The 27,702-nt window shown below is 41.1% G+C and overlaps 1 protein-coding gene across 3 annotated transcripts in view; it reads right to left on the bottom strand.

The window, feature by feature from the left end:
• The window catches only part of FAM13A (family with sequence similarity 13 member A), a 313,755-nt gene that overhangs the window by 232,979 nt on the left and 53,074 nt on the right, over positions 1–27,702 (bottom strand). For all 3 annotated transcript variants that reach the window (XM_075544017.1, XM_075544018.1, XM_075544019.1), the window contains 2 exons: positions 26,697–26,906; positions 1,017–1,194 (listed from right to left, as the gene is read on the bottom strand). In XM_075544017.1, coding sequence (XP_075400132.1) covers positions 1,017–1,194; positions 26,697–26,906 — 388 coding nt within the window. The remainder of the gene's footprint in view (positions 1–1,016; positions 1,195–26,696; positions 26,907–27,702) is intronic.

The raw sequence follows: 27,702 nt of genomic DNA, 5'->3' as shown, positions 1-27,702 counted from the left end.
GCCAAGTGGACAGTCAGCAAGCAGGAGGGAGATCACAGATGAAGTGGATTGTACAGTGGCTACAATAAAGGTCTGTAACATGGCAACGACAGTGAGGATGGCTCAGACCTGCGTAGTATTCCATTCTGTCGTACATGGAATCACTGTAAGTCATACCACTCTGCCAGCACCTAGCAACAGAACTTAGCCTATGACACTTTTCCCTTGTCCATGCAGCTGACAATAGCACACCTATGCTAGCAGGCTAGTTCATTAATAAAAACTTTAAAAATTAAGATTATTTTCTATTACCGACATATTCAGGATATAATTTTCCAGCTATTATCAATCATCTAAGGTTTATCACTTTCCCTCGTTACAGTGAGTCGCCAGCTTGTAAGGGCATTTTGAAGGCCCTGCCATCAGTCTGTTGTGACGTACGCTGACACCTTTTTGTTGTGTTTGTTTTCATTATTATTGCCTTTGATGATCAGTATCTTTATAAAATCCATTTTTATTTGCCATTTGAAGTTGGAAGTACTATATGTAAACATCTGAAAATGAGCATCTAATAACCAGAAAATTATGGATCACAATACTATAGGTTATAGGTAGTACATATTACTAACGATGAAATACACAACACACCATCAGCCACTGGTGTGATTCATTGAAACTGAATATACTGAATGTTAGGAAGTACCCATACATTATATTTTTTTAATCAAGCAATGCTTCAGATTATCATTTATATCCTTTATAGTGAAAATAAAATATATTCCAGAATTATAAATGAGATTGTTTGAATTATTGTAAAATATGGTGTCATATAAAGGTAAATCTGCTGTCTTCAAAATTGGGATTAAAAACAAGATTCAACTGCCTAGGAGGCAAGATGGAATTTCTCCAGCATTAAGGGACACTGACTGGTTCAATTTTGAGATTGAAATAGGTACTTCTATATCCCAGTAATTTCAGGCAGTAGTAAAGGAAAAGGAATACAGGATAGGATTAAAAACAAAACTCCACAAACTTACTGAAAGCAATTTGGTGCAAATACAGTGGCAAGGTTGTGGATATCCATACGATTGTCCACATGATGCTGGGCCACTTTTGTCAAGAACTGGCAAAGGTACTTCAGGAGGCAGTAGTGCGTGTCTGGCAGCTCTTTTATTAAGGCCTTTAGGCTATCCTCCTGGTCGTCATTTCTGCCACCTGGAAAGACAAACAATACAGTACACTCTCCAGAACACTTGACAGTAGCATATGATAAAAACATCATTGCAGACAGCATTACCCTTCACCAGAGATCTGGAAATGCTCTTTTTGACAATGAATGCAATGCCATTTCTTTTCGATATGTTAGGTTCAGTAGTAAACCATATGATTGTCTGTTTCCAAATGGCCAATACCAATCAGCTCATGAGTGCCCAGGGTCTCAATCTTTATGCTTTCAATATCACTTTTGATGATTTTCAGCCTTCTTAAGTTTCTTATTTTGTACATCCATATATTTTTGTTTATTTTTCCCAACAGGTTTACTGGCATGTAATTAACATACAATTCAATATTTCAGTCACATCAAGAAGAGGTGCACATTCATCACTACAATTAGGTTTAGAACATTTTCTTAATTCTTGTACTCCTCATTATTAGTTCCCCTTTCCTTCTACTTCCCCTGAAATATTGAACTCATTTTACACAATGAAAAATCCATAGAATTTTCAGGACTGAAAAAGTTAGTAATCTTTTAGGTTGGATAAATAATCTGGAGGAGAAAACAATGGGACCAAGGGTTCCCATGGACATGGGAGAGGGGGAGGTAGGGGAAAGGAAGTGGTGTTAACAAATCCAGGGACAAGGAAACAACAAGTGATCCAGAATCAGTGGCGAGGAGGATGTGAGAGGCCTGGTATGGACTGATCAAGGGCAATGTAACCTAGAGGAATTACTGAAACCCAAATGAAGGCTGAGCATGATAGTGGAATAAGAGGAAAGTAAAAGGAAATAGAGGAAAGAACTAGGAGGCAAAGGGCATTGATAGAGGTATAAATACAGGCATGGACATATGTAAATATATATATGATTGGGAAATAGAAATATGTGCATATATTTAGAGGTTTAGTATTAAGGTAGCAGATAGACATTGGGCCTCCACTCAAGTACTTCCTCAATATAAGAATACATTGCTCTATTAAACTGGCATTCCATGATGCTCACCTTCCAGGCATGATCACTGAAGACAAAGAGAGTGCATAAGCAAATGTGGTGAAGAAAGTTGATGGTGTCCAACTATCAAAAGATATAGCATCTGGGGTCTTAAAAGTTTGAAGGTAAACAACCGGCCATCTAGCTGAGAAGCAACAAAGCCCACATGGAAGAAGCACACCAGCCTGTGTGATCATGAGTTGTCAATGGGGTCAGGTATCAGGCATCAAAGAACAAAATATCATATCATTGTGAATGAGGGGGAGTGTGGTGTGGAGAATCCAAAGCCCATCTGTAGGCAACTGGACATCCCCTTACAGAAGGGTCATGGGAAGGAGACAAACCAGTCAGGGTGCAGTGTAGCAACAATGAAACATACAATTTTCCTCTAGTTCTTGAATGATTTCTCCCCCACTATCATGATTCTAATTCTACTTACAAATATGGCTGGACCAGAGGATGTACACTGGTACAGATAGGAACTGGAAACACAGGGAATCCAGAACAGATGAACCCCTCAGGACCAATGGTGAGAGTGGTGATACTGGGAGGGTGGAGGGAAGGTGGAGTAGAAAGGGGGAACCTATCACACGGATCTACATATAACCCCTGCCCTGGGGGACGGAAAACAGAAAAGTGGGTTAAGGGAGATGTCAGATGGTGTAAAATATAACAAAAATTAAAATAATTTATAAATTATCAAGGGTTCGTGAGGAAGGGGGGGTTGGGAGGGAGGGGGAAAATGAGGAGCTGATACCATGGGCTCAAGTAGAAAGCAAATGTTTTGAGAATGATGATGGTAACAAATGTACAAATGTGCTTCACACATGCATGTATGTATGGATTATGATAAGACTTGTATGAGCCCTCAATAAAACGAATTTTTAAAGTTAGTAATTTTTTACTTAAGGAAAGCATAAGTCAAATTTTCAAGGATCAAACATGGCAGAAATGCCTGCTTTTGAATCTTGTCTTTTTATTCTTCTGTTTATTTATGTTCTACCTCAGTCTCTGAAGAGTTGTTTTTTCCCCTGAGTAAAATTTCAGAATTTACTGTTGTGTGTGCTTTTGTTGTAAGGAAGCCCAGTTAATGCAATTATTATTCAAATGTGCATAGCAACCCCTAGAGCTAGTGTTAAAGGAATTGGAGAATTTCATTAACTTCTTCATTCTGAAGTTGATCGAAAATACAACTAAGACACATTGAAGATTACTTGTGTTTGCAATGTTGAAGTTGAAAACAAAGAGGAAAGAGAAATAATTGGAAGATATGACCTGGGTGATAGAAATGAAGCTGGATAGAAGTATGACAGAATTTTGAAAGCCCAACAACTAATTCATTGATACCTTTTTAAAACATACATGTGGACCTCACTAGATGCAATGCATGGGCTCAAATCAACAGCTTTTCGTGAAAAGAGTTGACAGAGAAGTTCAAGATCACTACTCAGAATAAGTCCAGAGGCTGACTGTAGATCATGCCATCAATTACTCATATGCAAGCACACTTTGAAGCTGAAGAGATTTAAAACAAATCCACAAGAGCCAAAATATGACTCAAAAGAAGATTTGACAAACTGAACCCATCTCAAAAGTATACGTGACAGACATCCCTAATAACTGAAATCTTACAAAGATTGGGACGACATAGAAAATGTAATATGTGAAGAAAATGAAAGCTCATAAAAAAGGGAGGAAAACTGGAAAATATCAAAGTGGGTGTCAGAAGCTATTCTGAAATTTACTCTTGAACACCAAGAAGCTAAAACAACTGCAAGAAATTATGAACAGAAAACTACAAATGAAAGCTTGAGGGAAGAAAGCAAATTGTGATAAAGAAATGTGCAAAGACACAGGGTCAGAGGGAAGAACACGTTCATAATTTCTCAGACTGAGGAGACTGAAAAAGAAAACAATTGAAGCCACACGTTGTAATGTTAGAGGAGTCTATGCACAAAAGGTGCTGAATGACGCTGGAGACATCCAGAGATGAAGGATGATTCTATTGCTAGATCCCATCAAGTGGGGTTATGCAATCATCAATGCTATCAGCTCCCTATTTGCCACCCTCCTGTTCTCTCAGGGAACCATTGCTCCTGTTACTGTTTCTGAAGGGTTATCTATCTTGGCTTTCATGTACCAAATGATCTTAAATATACAAAAGAACATAAGAAAATATATGATTCATGAGGTAAAACAAATAAAACACATAATTATCAAGGGAGGAAATATTAGAGAACTAGAAGATAGTTATGTGGTTCACCAGTGCTGTTGTTCCACACCCTGGGTTTTTCATCCCTCTGTGTGGCCCTTCTGAGAGGGGCTGTCTAGTTATCTTACAGGAGGGTTTGGGGTCTTCTCTCCATCCACGCCCCTTGACATTGATTTGGTTACTTATTTTTGAACTTCTCACACCTATTCCCTTTGACAACTCATAATCACACAGACTGACGTGCTTCTTCCAGGTGGGCTTTGTTGCTTCTCAGCTAGACGGCTGCTTGTTTCATTAGAAGCCTGTAAGACCCTAGACACTTTAGATTATAATAGCTGGGCACCATCAGCTTTCTTCACCACATTTGCTTATGTACTCATTTTGTCTTCAGAGATCTTGTGAGGTAGGTGAGTATCATACAATGCCACATTATCAGAACAGACTGATATTGTACTGAGGCAAGATTTAAGTAGAGGCCCAAAGTCCATCTGCTTCCTTGAAATATATACACATATATGTATGTATATATATATGTTGTTTGTTTAGTTTTTCATTTCCCCTGTATCCCACAGTTATGCTTACCCATCGTTCACCTTTTCAGTAATTCCTATGAGATACAATTCAATTGTCCAAATACATCAAGAAAAGCTACCCACTCCTCACAGTCAATTTGAAAATACTCACTATTCTGTAACATTAAAAAATAGACATTTCAGCACGCTTTCTTGTGCTCATGAGGAACCTGTACATGATCCAAGAGGTAGGTAGTTGTTTGAACATAACAAAAAAATACTGCGTGATTTAAAATCAAGAAAAGTGTAAGGGGAATATTCTTTCACCATAATTATTCAATCTGTAGGCTGAGCAAATACTGAGAGGAACTGAACTACCTGAAGGGGAACATGCGTCAGAGTGAAGGAAGGCTCACTAATAGCCTTTGGTGTTCAAATGACACAGCTGATTTGCTGAAAGAGGATTTAAAACCATACTGAAGAAGATCAAAGACTACAATCTTCAGTATGGACTACACTTTAAAATAAAGACAGCAAAACTCCTCTCAGCTGGACCAATGGACAAGACCATGATAAAGAAAAGATGGAAGTTGTCAAAGATCTCCTTTTACTTGCATCCACAATCAATAGTCATGGAAGCGGCAGTCAAGAAATCAAACGACAAACTGCACTGGGCAAATTTGCTGCACAAGGTCTCTAACATGTTAAAGAGCAAAGGCATCACTTTGAGAATTAAGATGTGCCCAACCCAAGGCATGGAACATGAAATTGCCTCATATGCATCTGGAAAATGGACAATGGATGAGGAAGATAGAAGACTGACTGGTGAATTTGAACTCCAGTGTTGGTGATGTCTATCTAAAGTATCACAGACTGTCAGAAGAAAAGAGAAATTTATCTTGAATTGACTACAACCAGAATGTTTCTTAGAATGGAGAATGGCACAATTTTGTCTCATTTACTTTAGACATCTTATCAGGAGAGACCGGTCCCTTGAGGACTTCATGCTTGGCAGAGGGTCACTGAAAAAGAGGAGACTCTCAAGGAGATGGGTTGCCATAGCAGCTGCAACAATGAGTCCCGCCAACAATAATTGTCAGGGTGGAGCAGGACAGGCAGTGCTGCATTCTGGTGTACGCAGAGTTGTGATTAGTCGGGGCTGACTCTATGGCACCTAACAGCGACCATTCAAAATAAATCTGGTTGTTTTTATGGGGGTGTGTATTCTGTTTCATATCGTGGTTAGAATTCCCAGCATTGAAAGACACAAGCAACAACATTCCACCAACTTTGATAATAAGGTTTCTGGGTCTGAAGTCAGACCTCAAACCCTAAGGCTGGCAAGGTGAGACAATATGCGATCAAATAAACACATACTCGAAATATCCATATATTGATGACAATTGCATCTTTGAAAAAGAAGCACTTATCAATTATGTCTAAATTTTGAAATTTATTATATAAATGTTAGTAAATAAAATTTCCAGAAGAAAAAAAGGAAGTAATAGGAAGAGAGGGAAATGTTCAGAGAATTTCAAGTTTAACAAAATGACATCAAATTGTTTATGGCCAGATTGCATGAATCATTGAATGTACTCTCAAAATGCAAAGTGTTGAAATAAAACAGATTTTATATCTTTCTCCTACCGCAAAGAATGTGTTTCCTATCATGGGAGGGGAGTTCATTGATTCACTCACTGGACAAGGATCTGTGTGACCCCTACATTTGCTGCTTTGACAGCAGCACATTTGATCCTTAAATATTCGTAGCTCCCTTTCACATTTTTTTGCTCAAATAGATTGACAATGCAATAAAGACCCCCTACTTTATTAGCCTGGCATTTCTTCACATCTCTTTTCATACTTTTTTTAAACAATTTATTAGGGGCTCATACAACTGTTATCACAGTCCATACATATACATACATCAATTGTATAAAGCACATCCATACATTCCCTGCCCCAATCATTCTCAAAGCATTTGCTCTCCGCTTAAGCCCTTTGCATCAGGTCCCCTTTTTTTTCCTCTCCCTCCCCTCTCCCCCCTCTCTCTTTTCATACTTATTAACTATGTGCAAATCATCTGTCTCAGAAGTACAGCCAGAATGCTCCTTGGAAATGAAGGTGAGAATTCGTTTCACATACTTTGGACATGTTGTCAGGAGAAGCCAGTCCCTGCGGAGGGACATCCAGTTGTGCAAGGAGAGAGCCCGTGAAAAATAGGAAACACTGTATTGAAACAGCGGCTGTGACAATCGGCTCAAACAACGGCAATTGTGAAGAGGGTGCACGAGAGCCATGTTTCCATCTGCTGACTAAGATGTCACTCTGAGCTGCAATGCACCGAACAGCAATAACAAAACACTTAGCATCTGCAACTTGCACATCGATTTCAGAAATATGTGGTAAATAGAACCAATATTGTGAGCCTGCAGTCGTCCTACAATCTACTTCCTTCAAGTGAGAATAATAATTCTTCAACACCTTTACAAGAGGTTTTATAGAAGCACTGATGTGTGGGCGTGGTAAAAATGTGCCCACATGGAAGAAGCACACCAGCTGGTATGATCATGAGGTATCATCACGACCGGGCAACTGGCATTGAAAGACTCAGAGAAAACGGTACACAAACAAAAATGCATTGGCGAGAATGGAATGGGGGTGGAGTGGAGACCCAAAGCCCATCTATGGACAATGACGCATCCCCCCACAGCGGAGTCGCAGGAAGGGGCTGAGTCCATCAGGGTGCAGTAGAGCACTAATGGGTTATGCAATATACCTCTGTGGCCTTGAGGCCTCCTCACCCCCCATTCTCATGACCCCAGTGCCGCCTCCCAATCTAGACTAGACGGGAGCATGCACACAGGTATAGGCAAGAATAAAACTCACAACACATGGCACCTAGGAACAGGAATGGGAACAGATACCCAAAGGGTAGGGGGAAGGGGAGGAGAAATGGGGAAGGAGGGAGACACTGATCACAATGAATGACACATAACCACACACCCCATCCAGGGGGAAGAACAACAGAAACCAGCGGGGAAGGGAGACAGCGGTCGGTGTGAGATTTGAAAATAATTAACAATCTACAATCTATCAAGGGGCCAAGAGGGTTGGGCGGAAGGAGAGGGAAAAAGGGGCTCAATGGAAAGTAAATGTCTAGAAATGAATGATGGGATATAGGTACGAATATGTTGGATACAATTGATGTATGGATTCTGACAAGAGTTGTAAAAGACTCCCAATAAAATGATTATTTAAAAATGTGCCCATTAAAAAATGCCTTGGGAGAAACACAGTTCATAGCAATTCATTTGCTACTGTTTATAGTGGTTTCTTCGCACTGCATATACCTAACCATAAAACACAGTCTTCATTATTTTATATCTTGAATTTACATTGGCAATTAAAATGACTCTCTCAAGGTCTTGTTAGAAAAGAGAGGCAGCTTAAAATTATTTATTAAAAAAAGAAAGAAAAGCGAGGTAGCAATGCTTTTATTTTGGTGTATATTTGATATGTTACCAAACACTTTTTGTCTTATTTATTACATGTGCTCTCTGTGTCAGACGTTCTCTAAGACCAGGGCTCTACTCACCTTAGAGAACAGAGAAGAACTGTCCCTGTGGGTTTCTAAGGTTGTAACTCTTCATGAGAGTAGAAAGTCTCACTTTCCTCCCTTAGAGCTACTGATGATTTCGAATTGCTAACCTCTCAGCTAGCAACCCAATGCATAACCCACTATGCCACCAGGGTTCCTAAACTAGGAATCTAGTACTGAATAAAATAAAGTCCACCCTTTTGTGAAACATATATTCTAATAAGGAGAGAGATAATAAAAATTAAAATGCCACGTCAAATTGTAGGAAGTGCTATAAGGCGGAGTAAAGCCAGGTAACCGGGAGTAAAGGTGTGTTATTTCATCCACCAAGGTCACAGAAGGCCTCTCCTGGTGGCAGTGGTGTAGAAGCTGAAGGAATAGAGGGAAAGAGTCCCTCTATAGAAGACACAGAAAGTGCAAAGGCCCTGAGGGAGAGGCCTTGAAACTGAGCTTCCAAGTGATGGGGGCGGGGAAGGGTGTTGTTAAGAGTGGAAGAAGACAAAATCAGGAGATGATGAGGGGAGAGAAAGCACAGATCATGCCTATCTGAATTTAAGCCATACTTTTATTTTGTTTGTTTTTTTCTCTCTGAATGAGGGTCTTCAGATATAACCATTCGTGTAAAAGGACCTTGAGGCAATGTACTGAGATTAGACTATAAGAGGCAACATTGAAAACAAGAAACTGGTCAGGAGATTATCATGCTGGTGTTGGCGAGAAAGGCTGCAGGCCTGGACCAGGGTACTATAAATGGTAAAATGTCAGCAGATCCTAGATACTCTGTTTGTGGATGGCTTGTACACTTTAAGTAGGAAAACATTCGTGAAATGCTCATTCAATAGATATTTATTCAACAAATATTTATTCAGTGCCAGGCACAGTTCTAAGCATCATGAAAGTTAAGAGGTAAGAGATAAAAGGGAGGTAGACATTAAACAATATCTGTAACAACAGGCTTAGTGGCGATTGAGAGTATTGACTTTGAGTTGAGGTGCTGATTATGTTTATAAATAAAGTTGTCAAGGTAATTACCTGGAGAAGATAATTCATGTTTGCTGGTAGATAAAGAAAAAGAAAATCCCACAAATTAGCAAAATGTATGCTCATTCACGTTTGGATATTAAAATTTAAAATGTATTTAAGTAGATCAATGGGTTGCTGTATAAAAAATGATCAAGAAATAAGTTTGATAGATGTATATACATTGTTAAGATACACAAAAACGAGGACAGACTAATAAAGGAATTAGAGAAATCTATGGAGATCTTGGGGAGTGTAAACGTTTAGCATGCTCAACTGTTAACAACAAGGTTAGAGGTTTGACTCCATCCACAGGTGCCTTGGGAGAAAGGCCTTATTATCTACTTATGAAAAAACAGCCACGGAAAACCCTATGGAAAACAGTTTTATTTTGATACACGTGGAGTTATTATGAGTCAGAATCAAATCGATGGCAATGGGAAAATAGATTTTTTGGTACATTTTAAGGTGAAATAGCAGCCTATGTATAGAACGAGTTGGACTGCTATGTAAGAATCAGATTACAGAGAATATTTAATATGCTAAGAAATGACTCATTATAGGGCTACAGTAAGGATGCTATGAAATGCAACTCCACCGCAAGGCCTCAGAAATACAGACAAATGTACCTCTGCAGCTTTATTAAAATAGTTTACTGTTTTGAATGGGAAGTTATTTTAATAATTAGATTGGGGTAAACATTAGAATAAATTGTTATAATCTGTGGCAGTTAAGATTTTACATCAATTTGAATTTGCATGAAAGTATAGGAGTGGAATCTAACCTGTCAGTCAGGTCACAGACTGATGCCTCTTTGGGGATGTGGCCTTTTTATAAGGGAGAAACTAGGAACTCCCTCCCCCCTCCCCACTCTCTCTCTCTCTCTCTCTGCCTCTCCCCCTTCCTGCTTGGTGGGACTCTGTCTGCCTCCAGGGGTGGCCCCATGTAGGCCACCCAAACATGAGCGTTTTCAGTGCCCACCAACGTTGGGTCCACATGACCCTGCACCCACTGCCAGTGATCTTCCTGCATCCCACTTCACTGTTCTTCATCATGGGCCAGCAGCTCTGTGAGTCTGATGAAGGCCCAGGCCAGCACTGGACTTGTGGACTTGACTTGGACCGGGCTGGAATGCTTCCTGATATGAGATGACTTCTTGATATAAAGTTCATATATATAGATGAATGTCACTAAATTTGTTTTTCTAAACAATCCACACTGTTTGTTTATCTAAGCCAGCCTAACACATTATTCATGACTCCAAGTTTTTAAGGAAACTAACGGTTCATAAGAATTGGAATAAAACTATTTTCATTAGAGAAAAGGGCCACATCACACGATTCAAGTCTTCTTTTGTTTTTTCTTTAAACCACACCCATTTCTCAAGCTAGCAGTGAGAAGTACACACGAGCAGAAGATGCCACCGTAAAACCTTCCGTTCCAGACGGTTGCCAACACTGAACCATGTGACAAAGATTTTTTCTCATTGCAGAAAAGGCTATGGTCCTAATCAGCAATGCCATGCCTATATCACACTAGGATAAGGGCAGCTCTCTACTCTGTAATCTAGACACTTATCCTAGTGCTTGTCACATGCCTTGCTTTTCAAGGCAATCAGGTAATACCATGCTGAAGTTTTTAGACTTGAGGGCAGAAAAAAACCAACAAAAATTAATACTAAGAACAGCTAAACTGCTGACCTCAACCAACTTATATCTCAAAGCAATGAAGTCAGTCATTAAAACAATTAAAATATTTAGCCGAATGGTTCCAGATTTATTGAAGCGGATCTCTAGTCTCACAAAAGAATTCATAAAAGCTTGCTGATCTATCAGCTAGAACAATGGCCCGTTGCCCACTTTAAGGATGACGGAAGGTTGTGAGCATGGGTAGCCCCCAGAAGCTAAAAGATACCCTCCTTCACTTTGAGGATGAAGATGCACCTGACCCACACCTCCGTGCAGTAAATGCCTCCTGGGGAGGGAGGGAGTGTGTGTGCGTGTGCGTGTGTGTGTGTGTGTCCTGACCTCCTCTGTCTTCCCTATCCCCAGGATACAGCAGCCAGACATGACTCTTTCACTCTCTATTCTCCTGTATCTAGTCTGACACCACCACCCCTCCCGCAGCACTCTCTCCTAAGCTGGGTTTGTGCATTTGTTGCAACGGAAACAGGGAACTCACAGACAGTACTCACACGTAAAGGGGTCTATGACGGAAGTTAATAGGTTACCACCAATCAGGATCGGTTAACAGTAAAGAGACCATCATTGGAAAACAATAACACCTCTCCTCTGCCAGCAGCCACGTCTCTGGTCCTCAGCCTACGAGCCAGGCTTCCACCTCTGCGGGTCTGGAAACTACATTGACCCTCTGCCTTACAGTCTCGTCATCTGGGCATGGCTTCTCTGTTCTGTCTCGAGATTTCTTTGCCTTGGCCGCTGGGCTCGGCCTGGCCTCTTTGGGCTAGCGTCTCTGCCATAGGCCCTCGTGCCTCTGCTTTCGGCCTCTGCCCCGTCCCACAGAGATCTTCAATTTGCTCTTTTCCCGGTGGTCCGGGGATCTGTGTTCCAGACGGCTCTTGCCCACAGAAGCATGGCTTGGAAAGAGGAGTGCTTTTAGTCTTTCAACAATCCACATCCCCAAGCAGACAAGGCCATGACTTGGTTCACACCCTCTACTGGGTTCACAATTCAATCCCAACTCAATCCTGTCCGTGATACAGCGGAGAACGCCCTCCAGAATGAGGGACTGGCCCGGGCATATTAATGGACGGTGTCGCCGCCTCCCCATGGCATTGTCAATGCCGCCCCTGTGCCTGAAAGCTGGACAATTAGTAAGAGGACCAAAGAACTGATACCTTTGAGTTATAGCGTTAGTGGAGAATATCAAATATATCATAGACTGCTATGAGAAAAAAACAGCATCTCTCTATCAGAAAAAGTACAGCCAGGATATTCGTTAGAAAAATGACCGAAGCTGCAGCTCAGATACTTTGAACACGTCACCAGGAGGGATCAGTGGCTAGAGACGGACCCCAAGCATGGTAGAGTGTCAGGGAATAAAAACACTCGGCCTGGGCTGACGGCGGGTACGACAATGTGCTCAAACACAGCAATGGTTGTGAAGGACTCGTCCAAAGTTCTTCTGTTGTACCTGGGTCACGATGAGTTGGAACCAACTTGAGGTTAACAACACATGGTATGCCACCTGGAATTCCATTCTGCCCAAAGCATTCAGACAGGAGTCTAGACGGACTGATACCTTGGTAGTGGCTTCGGGGCATCTAGAGTTAAGAAACCAGCTGAGCTCACTCAGGCTTCTCGCCCTCAGAACTTGAGATAAGAAAGTTGTGTTGTTTCAAGTCACTGAATTTGAAATATGTTATTGCAGAATTTAAAACAAATATATTGCCATTTAGAGATGACTGGATTGAAATCCAGGGAAATTAATTTACTTGTTCAGGTTCATATTACTACCAAGAAGCTGCATTGCAATTCATTCTGGGCAGTGGAACCTCAAAGCACCTGATTGGATCAGTGAAAAAAATGCTAGCTATTTATAGTTTCATTATACCAGAGTACTTCAAAATGCCTTATACATCCATTTAGGGAAGGTTTTCTGAGCTCATAAATTAAAAAAACAAAACTGGTTAGTGGTAGAAGAAATCTTCATTTAATTATGATTGGTTATAGCTTCTATGTCTTGGAGAAAGAGGGAACCCACATTTTAATTAAAGCCAACAAGAATGTCTGGGTACAAAATATTTTGGGAATACATGAAGACAAATAAAACGATAATTATATTTCATTCAATATGTGAATTCACAGAAGAATGAAAATCGTACAAAGCCAGCTGCACTACATTTTCCGTCTGTGTCTCATGCCCCACGGGTCCCCGCAAAGTCACTTTGGCGATGGGAAGCTCACATAGACAACTGTTTTAATCACATCTGTTGATTACTGGCATTGGTGCGCTTTCATGTAAAAGTCAAGGTGATGTTTTTACAGCTGTCTTGCAACCTTTGACTGAGACAAAGTTCTCTGTGGCCTCTGACAACCTTCACAAAGGCAGGATGATAAAGTGACTAATAAAAATACATCAATTATTGCCTATTCTTAGACGTTAATGAAATGGCGATTCTATTCATTCCAATTAGATTCTGCTGCATGATACCAAGGTTGATTTATTGCCAAATTCACTACATTAACATTCATTCTACCAAAATGAACCGGTACGTTAAAGGCATAAGCCTGAAGAAAACAAAGTGAAACAAATCTAAATCAAGTGATGGTTTACATTTCAGTCCCATAAACAAAAATTAACTTCCTAATTTTTAAAGCTGGGAGCCCATACCTGGAACTACGTTTCTGACACGAGCATTTAACATCTGTGGAGCTTGTTTATGAGGGAATGGCAGTCCACAGGAGGCTGGAGAGAGCAGCTATAGCGCGCACACAGAGGAGCCTCCCGTAATAAAATATTCTAATCTTGAATACAGCTTGCATCATCACAGCTAATAAAACCAACCCTTCTCCATAAAACTGGTGCTACAGGAAACGGGCAAAGTGTAATTAGTCTACAGCTTCAGTGTCAACCAATGATGTTTTACTAGCAGGGCTTGGTTTTGTTTCTGTTCCCCAAATGCTTTTGATTACGGACTCACCTGTATGAGTGGTTTGATGTCATATGGCAGGGGCAGCGAATTATTCGATGTGGCTCTTCTAGAAAAAAAATCTCTTAACTCTCACCAAACAACCTTTCCCTAAGTGGATCTCGAAAGAAGATGGGGAAAGATATTGATTGGATTCACTTGTGAGTAATTGCAAATAGGATTCCCTGGAGTGACATCCTGTTGTGTATAAAATGAGAAGCAGGAGGCGGGAGGTGATCATTAACAAGAGGCAGGAGTGGAGCTTGTCCTCTAGTCCCGAGATCCTCCTGGATCCAGAAGGCAGCCAAACCATCAGAGGAACAGCAGCATCGCAAACAGAATGACTGCTTTCTCGATCTGCAGAGCAAGTTTAGTGCTTTTGTGCAGGAGTCTGGCTTCAGAAGTGGGGTGGCTCTGGGCACCTGATTCAGTCGGTTGAGCTTGATGACCCCCAGAGTTTGAGCAGTATGCTTTCAGGTCCAGGCTGACAGCAGAGTGGTGTGCCTTCTTGGGCATTTATTAGCAGACCTGACACTTTGTAACATGTCTGTAAACAACTACCCTGAGCCTTTCTCACTGACATAACAATTTGATAACTTCCTTAACCAACCCTTTCATCCTGAACTTTGTGAGTTCTCTGCAGTCATTGCCAAGGCTATTCGAACTTGGAGAGAAGTTCCAGCACATTACTTAAGCCAGTGCCCACACACGTGAAATCATCATGACTGGCTTTAGTTAGGCCTATTTGGTATGTGCCCTCATTTTCCCTTCAAGGCCTCAATTGTTTTGGGGTTCAGTGAAAGAGGTTGGGCAGTTCCCTGTATTCAGTAAAGCAGGCATTCAGGATACTGCTTTGCATTAAGGTGGAAAGTAAATGTGACTAGCAACTGATCCTTTGGGAGCTCTTTATCCTATTAATACAAAATAGACAAGGGGTAGTGAGAAAGTATTGCTATTAGGGTACTAGTTCATACATGCACGAGTTTATTCCAAACAAAAAGGGCTTACACACATCTGCCTTCAGTGAAAGGCTGCGGACAGGTGCGCTCAGTAACACACGATTTAGTCTCATTAAGATGCCTTATAAAAAGGATACTTTTTGTGTCTTGAGGAAAAAACAATTTGAGCTCAGGGCTAATATACAGTTTTTAACAAAATTCAAGTAGACATCTTCCCAAATAATTGTAGCATCGCAACAAGTTTATGGGGATTCTGCTACACACAGAAACCAGTGTTTAGATGGCCAACTGCTAGAAAATAGGTCTATGAAATGCCCAAGATGAGCAAGAGAGGGAAGACTCTTAAGTTCATCTAATTAAGGGGCTGTGCTTGAAGTGCAGAAGCTGGTGGAAGACCACGGAATTGCCACCGATGGATGGGCTCCCACATGGTCTGGCACACTAAATGGACATCATGTTGCAGTTAACAGTTCAATGCATAACCCACTACCAAACTGTGAGCACTCCTTAGGTAAACACCTTTAAAACTTTACCTTACTGCCATCGAGTCCATTGTGACTCCCATGGACCTATAGGACAGGAGAGAATGGTCCCTGAGGGCTTCTATGGGATTAGAAAGCCTCACCTTTCACCAGTGAAGTGGCTCACAGTTTCCAACTGCTGACCTTGCAGTTAGCAGGCTAGCATGTAACCACTACGCCACCTGGGCTCCTTAGAGACAAAACAACAAATTAAGAGTATACCTTAGGGCTGGGAGAAAGAAGGAGTGGTAAAAGTATCTTCAAAGGATTGGTGGCTGTACAACTCTTTACATACACTAAAAACCATTGAATGTTACCAAAAGGGTGGATTTTATGGTGTGTTATTATGTAACAATGAAACAAAACTCCAAACTCACAGCTACCCAATAAGGCAGTAGACCTGCCACTGTGGGTTTCCAAGACTATACATTTTGATGGTAGTAGAATGCCTAATTTTCTCCTACTCTATCAAAAACGTTGTTATATATATTTTAAGGTTTTTAAAAATTATTTTATTGGGGCTCATGCAATTCTTATCACAATCCATCCATACATCCATTGTGTCAAGCAAGATTTCTATTGGCTTGAAATTAAGGAGGGGAAAAAGAGAACCCGGTAAGACGTTTCCATTGAAGATGACAGAGTTCCTAGTTTCTTGCTCACCAATAACTGTTGAGTCATGTATCCTCCTGGAAAACCCCCGGGTGGCCGAGTAGAAAGCTATGCTCCCTAAGGCTTTCATGGCTGTGACCTTTTGGAAGCTGACTGCCAGGTTTCTCTTTATAGGCACTAAGTTAGAATTGCCAACCGTCCACTAGCAGTAAAACACTTAACCACGCTGTTCTTCCTAGTACCCCACTAAATTATTATCATGGCATTGTGAAACTGAATAAACACTCAGAGATAAAGCAGATAGCTGGAAAGGCAATAGTAAGTGGGAGATTTCAACACATGTACACCAACATAGGCATACTTCTAGATTGTTACACAAAACAACTCAGTCAGGACTTTCTGTTTCAAGTTTACCTAGCCCCGCCCACTAATTAGTTATATCTACCTGTGCCAAAGGCCACAAAAGGGAAATATTGATGTGCATACTCAGCAAATAAAGGATCGTCGACTTTGATCAAGATCTACAGTACTAGAGATCATAAGCCCAAACCAAACTCTCTGCCATTAGTCGATTCCGACTCCTAGCAAGGCTGAGGACAGAGACTGCCCCTGGGGTTCCTAATGCTGTAAATCTTTCTGGGAGCAGAAAGCCTCATCTTTCTCCTACCAATTAGCTGGTGGGTTTGAGCTACTGACCTTATGGTCTCTGGAGAAGGACATCGTATTTGTTAGAGTGGCAGCAAAAGGAGCAAGAAAGAAATCCATTTCATTCCTCAAAGAAATGGATCGACGCCTTGGCTGTAACCATGGGCTTAAGTCTGGGAACGATCGTGAGGATGGTGCATGGCTGGGCAGCGCTTTGTTCTGTTGTGTATAAGGTCACTATGGGCCAGCTGACCCAGTGGCACCAACGAACAGTAACAACACACTCTAGCCTATCACTCCCCCTTCTCTTCACTTCCTTCCTTCCCTTGGTAGCCATTTGTTTCTTTGGATATGAAAATCTTTATCTTGATTTTTTCTTTATTAATAGTGGTTCCATACAATACTTGTACTTTTGGGATTGGTTAACTTCACTCAGCATAATGTTCTCCAAATCTATTATTCATGTCAAGAGGTGTTTCACAGTTTCATCATTATTCTTTAGTATGCCATTGTGTCTATGTACCAGTTTATTTATCCATTCTTTCAGTGATGGGCATTTCGGTTGCTTCCATCTTCTTTCTATTGTGCACAATGCTGCCATGAACATGGATGCACATATACCTGCTTGTGCTTTGCTCCTTATTTATTTAGGGTGCATACTGACTCAGGGGACTGCTGGGTCATATGGTACTTCCTTTCCCAGCTAGCTGAGAAATTTCCATATTGCTTTCCACAGTGGTTGTGCAGCTGTACTGGTTGACTGCCTTTTGGCACAGGCAGCTGGTGGGTTCACACACACACACACACACACAGAGAGAGAGAGAGATGCTTATGTAATTTGTACTGATTTACAGAAAACCTAAAAGGGTACTTTGAAAATGGAAGTTAGATAAAATTTGAAGTTTAATACAAGGATTCTGTTTTTCATAGAAACAGAAAATTCTGACCAACAAGCAGAAGAGGAAGAGGAAGAAACGTCTCAGCAAAAAGGAATTCACTCAGGGAAATAAGAATGTCAGATGTTCCCTATGGGGCTTTTATGATCCAGAGACTGATCATTTCATGAGTATATGGCCAATATTGCATTGGCAGGCAAAACCACTCAGCAAATACAAAGAATACAAAAAGACACAGCTTTATCTACTGAATGTCCCATGTGATGAAGAAAGACAGAACTCAAGGTTCTTGTGCAAGAGAGTAATACCTGTCATATCTATTATTGTTTGACTCTATCCCCTCGCAGAGTGACACTAGAGTCATACCAGAGTAAGGTGCATCATAAATATAATCATTACTGAGAAAAATCTTAAGAAAAGAACCAAAGACACACAGAGACACAGGCATGTAGGAAGGGGTGCTAGGTGATGATGGCGGCAGATGGAGACACACTTCTGAAACCTTAAAGATTTCCATCAGGCTGAGAGAAGATGAAATGGACAGAGAGGGCCTTCCACTCCAGCCACACACTGAACTGGGACTTGGGCCATCGAAAGTGCGGGAAATTACATTCTGTTAAACCCCTCCCCCCTGTGGTATGTTCTTACAGCAGCTTCCGAATCTAAGGAGTCTTGGTGGGGTGAAAAGAGTTAACACAGCTGTCAAGTGAAAGGTTGGAAGTTCAAAAACGTAGAAATTACCCATTAAAAATCATCGAAGGGTGCCAAAGCTCATGAACTAAAATTCACAAGCACTTAACTCTCTCACCTCTTGTTTGCACAGCTGCTGTTATCAAATACCACTCCATATAAAATCAAGCATGGAGGGACAAAAGGCACATGAAAACTCGCGTTTATTTGATGGACTGATCACATGACTTTATCTAATCTTCTTCCTAAAATGCTACTGAAATGTCACTAAAATAATTGTCTAACAGGATAAGTACTCAAGGACAAGAAGAAGAGAGACAAAGTAGATGAGATTTCAAAGACACATACCGAGTGACTGAAAGCAAGCCGACTGTTAAGCTTGCAAACAGGTGCTTAGGCTCCAGGCAGTCGGTCGTCCACTTGAATCTTGGCAATGCATTCACGCAAGAGGGCTGACGCTTAGTCTCTTAATACTAAGGCACTTTAAACCCTTTGTGAGAAAACGGAATTAAATGATAATGGAATGTTCCACGAACTTTCAGATGCCGCTTTGCTAGTTAGTCTCCCGGGGTAGTCCGGGCTAGAGTGAAGGACATGTTTAAAAGGGGAAGGTTAGTGAAAGTGCAAAGAAATAAAGGGCCCATCAACACCCTGCCACGTCCCTCCTACCCTGCTCCTGAGGAGCTGGGTGGCTGAAGAGAAACAGTATGTCCACACACTGGCATCTGCAGTATCCCACATGGAATCGCTAGATTCATCCTTTCTACGGCTTCATTGTTCTCATACAAAGTTCACCCCTAGGCAGGCCTCAGTTCCAACTGACAAAGTATTCTGAAATAAAAATAGCCAAGAATCATAATGTATTTGAATCGAGACAAAATGAAAACCCAGAAACCAACAACAAATGTTTTAACCAACAAGAATGTTTGAATCCCTCTGTCATTATTCTCAAAGAGGTCAGAATAAACCAAACCCATTGCCATCAAGTTGACTCCAACTCACACTTTCATTCACTTACTGCCATCGAGTCAGTTTGGGCTTATAGTGACCCTAACGGGCAGGGAAGAACTGTCCCTGTGGGTTTCAGAGACCGTAACTCTACCGGAGAAGAAAGCCTCATTTTTCTCCCTTGGCTTGGCTGGTCACTTTGAATTGTTGACCTTGTGATTAGAAGCCTCAAGCATACCCCACTATGCCATCAGGGTGCCTATAAGACCATATATTGGGTTTCCAAGTCCGTAAATCTTGACAGGAGGAGCCAGCCTCGTTTTTCTTCCATGGAGTAAATGGCACATTTAAATCACCAACTGTGCTGTTGGCAGCTAAACACCTAGCCTCAGTGCCACTAGGACTTATTAAAATGTCCTAAGACCAGAATTGACCATCTGAATTCACAATCAAAAGCTCATTTCACTTTCATTCTGGTAAGAATTCTGAAATCTTCCCTCCAAATTCAAACCCTCCACTCCTTTTTCCTTCCTCCTTTCTCATCAGTAGGCAGAGTTATCTTGTGTAACTCTTTATAACTCTTTTCCGGAATAGAGAAGTCAAAAAGGAAGGTTAAGAGGCAGATTTTGAAGTCGGATTAAAAAAGATTGAAAGGACTTAAACTAAATGGCCTGTATCCTGAAAACAAAGAGTGAGAGCCGAGGTTGGGTGGAGTACCTACGTATGGTGCAAAGACACGGCATTAAGATCGACGCCAGTGACCCATCTCTACAGGTGATAACGTAACTGCTCTGGGGTGTGCCTTGATCTCCGGGATTTCCCAAATCTTCCCAAGTGATTCCAATGGGTTGCCAAGGTTGAGATGTCCTGACCTAACCAGTATTAAATGCTTATTATTTGACAGGCATTGTCTTCAGTGCTTTAAAGAGATGCAGTCTTTAATATCTATAATCTCAGGATAAAAATAATCTCTTATTGTTATCTCTATTTAACGGGAAAACTAGGTAAGGTGGATTCTTTTTCAGTTTTAATGACTTTGTTTGTGTTATTGTGGAAAATGTACACAGAAGGTACATATTCAGCAGTTTCTACATGTACAAGTCAGCAACAATGATGACACTTCCCAAGTTGTACAACAACAGTTCACGCTCCTTGTATGAGCTGTTTCTCCCTCATTAGCAAACGCACTTTCCCGTTAGCTTCCTAGCTAATGTTCTGAGTTGCTGTTGTCAATTTCATCCATATAGCTAGTTCTTACGAATGGCATAGTGCACAAGGCAGACAGTATTTTACTAATTACATTAAAATATTTGTGATGGTTATAGATTGTGCCATCTAGACACTCCTGGGTACGGGTAAGGGCAGAGCTCCATCTATCCATTGTGTTGGATCAGTTGCTGATGACACCCCCTTGGTGTCACAAGCTTTTTTGTACAGGAGACAGAGACCGAGCAGAGTCAGCCCTCTTTGACCCTCTGTCTTCTGCTGGAGCTATCGGACTCATGGTAGCTGACCAATAGGAAGCAGGATGACAAAACATTCCACGAGTCAGGAGAAACCTGACTTGAACTGGACTGGAATTACCCATCTCTACCACTGTGTCAGCCAATTTTCCATAGGAATCTCTTTGTATATACAAACATATGTAAACGTGTCATTGTTTTCACTTTTCTAGAAAACCCAACCTAGCACACTATTGTGTGATTTGAAGGTGTCAGGGGATATTTTGGTTTATATGTTAAAAATTAGCTGGGGGTAATAGCTTCAGAAGCTCTTCAGCCCTCCTGGCCTCGGAATATCTAGATTCCATTAGAATTTTATATTGTCTGAATTTCTTCCCTTTGAGCCACAAAACTTCTATGGAATCTCTGATCAAAACATTCAGTAATGGTAGCTTGCCACCGGCCAGTTTTTGTGGCCTCATAGCAAAGGAGGTCTTTGTTCGTGGATACAATTGACTCCTGATCCATCTCCTCATCCTGTATCTGACTCTCCTCCCTCTGTGGCTCTCTAGGTGGATCGAGACCAATTACTGCACCTTGGATGATTGTTCACAAGCATTTAAGAATGCAGGCCCCAAACAACAACCAGCATGTGGAAGCGAAGTGTGGAAATAACAGTACACCAAGCACCTGCAATGCCCAGTGAAACCACGGTCCGAAACCATCAAACCAAAACACCAAATTCCATGAGATAAACAGCCGTATGCAAGCAGTCTGAGTGGTTCCTTTTTTATTGTTGCTTTTATAAGTGAAGGATTTTTAAAGTATTTTCCATACTTGATAGAGCCTTCTAAAAAAGGAAGCCTAGTTCTGTTCCTAATGAATGTCAGCCACATTAATGACTTGCTCTTAATAAAGAGATGACGGTTCCTTTGGGGTTTAGATCAGAGTCTCTATTTTGGATTGCTTGCTCTAAGAGAAGTCAACAACCACATTATCAGAGTGTTTAAGTCGTCATCAGGAGAAGTCAAAATCTAAAGCCTTCTGCCAAGAACCAGCATCAACTTGCCAGGCCTATCAGTGAGCCACATGGGAAGCAGATCTTCCAGGCCCCATCATGCCTTCGGAAAACTGCAACCCTGACCAACCTCCGGGAGGCACTAAACAAAGCCACCTAGTGAAATCATATCCAAATCACGGATGTCCAGAAATTGTGGGAGACCTAGATATCCATATTGTTTAAAGACACTACGTGCAGTCATTTGCATACAGCAACAGACAATATGCTGACATATTAAGATTAGTTAACTTGCCTAAGCTAAGTGGCTAGCAAATGGAAAACTGAGAATTGAAGCCAGCCCTGAGGGACTCATGCTCTAAGTCACATACTGTAATTCCTTTCATTGAAATGGAGTTTTTATTATCTATACCCCATTAAAGTTGTTGCTGGGATTAAAATGGTTTATAAAGATAAAATATCTATTAAGTATTAGGCTAAATGATTAGTAGTTACTCTGTATCAAATGTGATCATTATTATCATTAGATGTCAGACAGGGTAAGATATGACAAAATAATAATTTATAAATTATCAAGGGCTCGTAAGGGAGGGGGGAGTGAGGAGGGAGGGGGGAAAATGAGGAGCTGATGCCAGGGGCTTATGTGGAGAGCAAATGTTTTGAGAATGACGAGGGCAATGAATGTACAAATGTGCTTTATACAACTGATATACGTATGGTTTGTGATTAAGAGTTGTATGAGCCCCCAATAAAATGATTTTTAAAAAGAACTCAAAAATTAATAGAAAAATTATCTATGGAAAAACACAGTCTAATTCCATTTCCTCCAAGGGCATTTAAATTCTTTTTAAAAACTCAATCCGTTTCCCTTCATAGCTGTGCTAGTCATTGAAGATTTCCAAGCTAAAACATATCACTTCTATAATACACTAGAACAAATCATGGAGCCTCACGGAAACTACACCTTACTTAGAGTAAAGATTTATTACACCCAAAAAGGATACAAAGGAAGACAAACAGAAGGTGAGATCTAGCAGAGGACCCAGCATGGAGATTCCATGTCCCCAGGAAGATGAGTCAACCTTTTCCTTTTCACCAAATAAGAAGCCAATCTCAGCCTGGGGGCAGTGCTCCTACCGGCCTCTCCACGTGGTGACGATAAATTACATCAAGCTGCCCAGGCATCAGCCCCTAAAGTCTCTCGCAGTCCAGTCTTTTGCCTTAGGTGTGGTCCCATTCTTGGGAACAAAGACCAACAGTCAAATTGTCTTTTTCCAGGTAACTTGTCAGCTCACAATAGATTTTTAAATGGCCAGTATATTGTCACGTCTTTCTTCTAGAACCTTCCGGGTGGACTCAAATTGTTAATCTTTTATTATTAAATCTACTTAACAAGGTGAGAAGCCAAAAGTACTAAATGTTTGCACCATCAGTGAACTCTCAACATTGTCGAGTGCCAATTCACAGTCACCCTATGTACGACAGAAGGAAACAGTACCTGGTCCTATCCCATCCTTAACACTGCTGCTGGTTTTGAGCCCAGTATTACAGCTTCTGTTTCATCAAGGTTCTGGAGCCTCTTCCTCTCTTTCACCGACCCTCTGCTTGACCAAGCATGACTTCCTTCTTTAGGGCCCGGCCCTGTCCCTCCTAACAACAAGACTACAGCACATGAGAACAAGTCTCACTCTCCTTACTTCTAAAGAGCATTCTGGATGTCCTTCTTCCAAGACAGATTTGTTCATGCTCTTCACCAGCACCTCAATTAGGGCATCTGTTATTCTGCAGTCTTCTTTACGCATCGCCCAGCTGCCCCACGTATACGAAGTAGGTGAAAAGCCATGGCTTGGATCAGGTACACCCTACATCTCAAAGTGGCATGGCTGCTTCCCAACACTTTGTAAGACCTTTTGGTTTAGCATACTTGCCCAATGCAATATGAGGGGGTGCCCCCTAGAAAAGGGAAAAAACGTTTTCAAAGCTATGTATTTCAATTTTTTTACAAAACAGCTTTATCACTTAATACATTTGTCAAATCTGCGAATCCATTCTGGGAAAAATGTTTCAAACTCATCTGTTTGGATAGCTGACAGCACCTCCCTCGTTTTTTCTTCATCTCTTTCAGTCTGTCAAATCTCTGTCCTTTCAAGCCCTCTGAATTTTCAGGGAAACTAAAAGGAGTCCAAAGGAGCAAGGTCAGGTGAGTAAGGTGTGTGGGGCAAGAGAGGCATGTTTTTTTTATTTGCCCAAAACTGGTACACTGAGATGGCTGCCAGGTGTACTGTCATGGGGGCAAAACAAGACCCCTGTCTGCCACAGATCAGGTCTTGTTTTTTGCACATTGTTACACTATCTTTCAGAACCTCGAAATAGAAACCTTGGTTAGTGTGTCTGACTGGTGGAAGGAACTCCAAATGCACTACAAGTGGGCAGTTTTGTCCATTTGTGAAGTCGATGGTCGTCGAAAACGAGGTTTCTCATCAATCGACACTTCACTGTTTTGAAACAAGGAAACTACTCATACACTTGAGTTTTCCCCATAGCACTGTCCTTGTAAGCTGTGTCTAACATCACAACAGTTTCTGCAACATTTTTTCCAAGCAAGAAACAAAATTTCACAGCTTCACGCTGTTCTTATAAATTGGCCATCACAAAAAATGAGGTTGGAGAAAAACTGCTTTTATGAAAAAATTCACTGTGCCCAGAGAGAACCTTCCCAAGAGATGTGTTGCTGAATGTTCACCTAGCAGGAAAAATGCATACTGCCAAAGCTTTTTTCAGGTTTTGGTTTTTGGGGGGAGTAATCCCCTCGTATGTCTTTTATTTTTTTGACTATTACGGCCATGATCTTTGAGTAGGGTCTAAGCAAGATGAAATCGTTTAAAAGTTCAATGTTTTCTGTTTTCATGATGTTGCATACTCGTCCACTTGTGATCAGTTTTCTTTTCTTTGTGTTGGGGTGCACATACTGAAGGCTGTAGTCCTTGATCTTCATCACCGAGCACTTAAGTCTTCTTTGCTGTTGAAAAGCAAAACTCTGCATTCTCTCCACACCACAGGTTATTAGTGAATCTTCCTTTAATCCTATGCTGTGTTATTCATCACACATCCTGTTTGTGATTGGATAGGTATGGCGAAAGGATTCCACACTGATGCATGCTTTTCCTAATTTTAAATCATGCTCTATCCCCTTTTCCTGTTTGAACAAATCCCTCTTGATTTGTGCACAAGTCCCATGTGTACACAATCAAATATTTTGGAATTCCCATGTTGTGTAATAGTATACATAATTTGTTACTAGACAATGACCATTTCAAAGTAAAAAAGAAAAAACCCTCAGGTAGACATATATCTGCTACGCTCTGCCTTCAGCAAAGATCCACCTGGCATGAGCAAGGATCTCCCTCATGCCACATTGCTTCTGAATCTGGCCTGAATGTCTTACGTTCGTTGTCAATGTACTGTTGCAACCATTCAAAAATGATCTTCAGCAAAATGTGTGCCCCAATAGAATAAACTCAAAAGTCAAACTCGCTGCTACTAAGCTGATTTCAACTTATAGTAACGCTACAGGACCGAGTAGAACTGCCTTTGGGGATTTTCCAAGACTTTAAATCTTTAAGGGAATAGACAGCCTCATCCTTCTTCCTCAGAGTTTGAACCATTAACCTTGTTGTTAGTAGCTCAAGGTGTAAGCCATTACACCCCAGGACTCCACTCCCAATAAAGTGCAACATGCCTTTTAAAATAAAGCAAAACCAAAAAACTATTAAATAAAGTGTTCTACCTAATAATAGAGCAGAGCACTTTATTTAATAATGTTTCCCTATATTTTATCATGACATTACAAATGATTGGAAGTAGCTAAGTGAGATCACAAACAAAACAGTCTGAAGATTTTTTTTAAATGGGACAAGGTCTATGCAATTTTTCCTGTTGTATCCCTTTTAGATTGAGGCCCCAACACTGAAAGCAAGTATTGTATCGGGCTGACCCATTCTAAGGGGAGGTGCCAGGTCACCTATGAGGCCCTGCTAAGGTGTGACCACAAAACAGGTCTGGCCGGCCATGGAGCATCATCCACCTCAAGGATAGTGAAGCAGAAACTTGAAGTTTAAAGCACACAGTTAAGGATTAGAGAGTGCTTATTTTTTAAGGGAGGGTGTCTAAGGAGACAGACTATTTTCTTCTTTTAGTCCTAAGTCAAGTGAGATCAGTGAGAACGTTTTAAATGTGTTCTCTGGAGCATATGGACCGGGGCTTGATTCACGTGTACAAGCGTTACCTTGCAAAATGAACCTAATTATGTTAGCCCCTTCCTTGCGTAGAGGAAAAAGAAAACACTTCCCTGAGATTTCAGTTTCAAAGGTCGCATGGCATATATATTTGAACTAATATGAGGAGGGCTTCAAAAAGTTCATGGGAAAATGAAAAGAAAAGAGAACAGAATTTTTTCCACAAGCTTTGTGAAGTCCCCTTTGTGTTTTCCTTCGTGGAATTTAATATCTTATTCTCCTTCTTTCACGGTCAGTCAGTAGGATTTCCTTGTCCCTGAAACCTCAGGTCTTTGCAATACTATGTTCCTATGTATACGTCCGTAATCCTAGAAAGCCCACTGAGGAATGTATTTCTTAATTTATCATGACCCCAAGGTCAAAGATGAGGGTATGGATTAAGCTCTCCAGATTCTGCCTGTGGAAAGTCCAAACACTTAAGTGCAAATCCTAGTTTTTAGGGTAAAAGGGAGTCGTTTTAATGTCTAAGAAGAATTTCTGTACGAACCCCGAAAGAGCTGCAGGAGGCGAGGGCGAAATGCTGCGGGGATCACGCTCTCTGGCAGCTCCCTCAGGAAGAGCTTCAACAGGCTGGCTGCGGAGCAGACATCACCATCTTCCCCAAGATCCACGTGCAAGCCACGCTCGAACTTCAGGCGAAGCTGGCCCACGACTTTCACATTCCCGTTCACCCGAAAGAGGCCTTCCTGGGTGAGCCCTGGAACAGCAAAGTCGACACATATAGATAGAAGATCTCACAACAGATACAAAATGTAAACAACAATAACAAAAATAAACACATCCCACTGTTGGATTCTCTGACTACTGCCGTTATCAGGCATTGAAGGGTTTTTCACAGATTCTAAAAAGATACTTCTCAGAATAATGAGTGTCTCTATCTACTACATGTGGGCTAAAAACGCGTTAGACGTGATCATCATAAAATGTAACCTCTTCAATGAGGCTAGACCATATAAAGAGATTTTACACAATAACACACACAGCGTCGTAGAGGGAGACCTCCATGAGCTGGATTGACACAGTGGTTGCAATCATGTGCTCAAGCAGACAGCTGTGAGGAAGGGGCAGGTCGAGCAGTGTTTCAATCTGCTGCGGACAGGGCTGCTGTGAGCATGGACTGATTTGACAGCACCTACAAAGAAGTTTCAGGGTGATAATGTGGAGCGAGCTTAAGAATGCTGACCACAAGCTGATTGTTCAAACCCACCAGCCTCGCCGTGGACAACAGAGGAGGTTATCGGCTTCCAAAAGATTTACAGCCTCAGAAGCCCTATATATGGCTTTTATGAGTCAGAAACAACTCGACGGCAATAGATATAATATTAAACGATAAATAACAGAAACTTATGCTGGATTCTAGTTATCAGTGTAGCACTTCTTGAACCATTATTTTTAATATAGCATGTGCTTAAGTAACTTGAATTATACGCAATTATCTTTGTAATAGTTTAAGAAAGACGAAATATCCTTAGTCATTGGACTTAATGTAAAAA

Source organism: Tenrec ecaudatus, chromosome 3 (assembly GCF_050624435.1).
Source record: "Tenrec ecaudatus isolate mTenEca1 chromosome 3, mTenEca1.hap1, whole genome shotgun sequence".
Classification (NCBI taxonomy): Eukaryota; Metazoa; Chordata; class Mammalia; order Afrosoricida; family Tenrecidae; genus Tenrec; species Tenrec ecaudatus.
The sequence above is the reverse complement of the archived record's forward strand: the minus strand, read 5'-3'. Positions and strand labels throughout refer to the sequence as shown.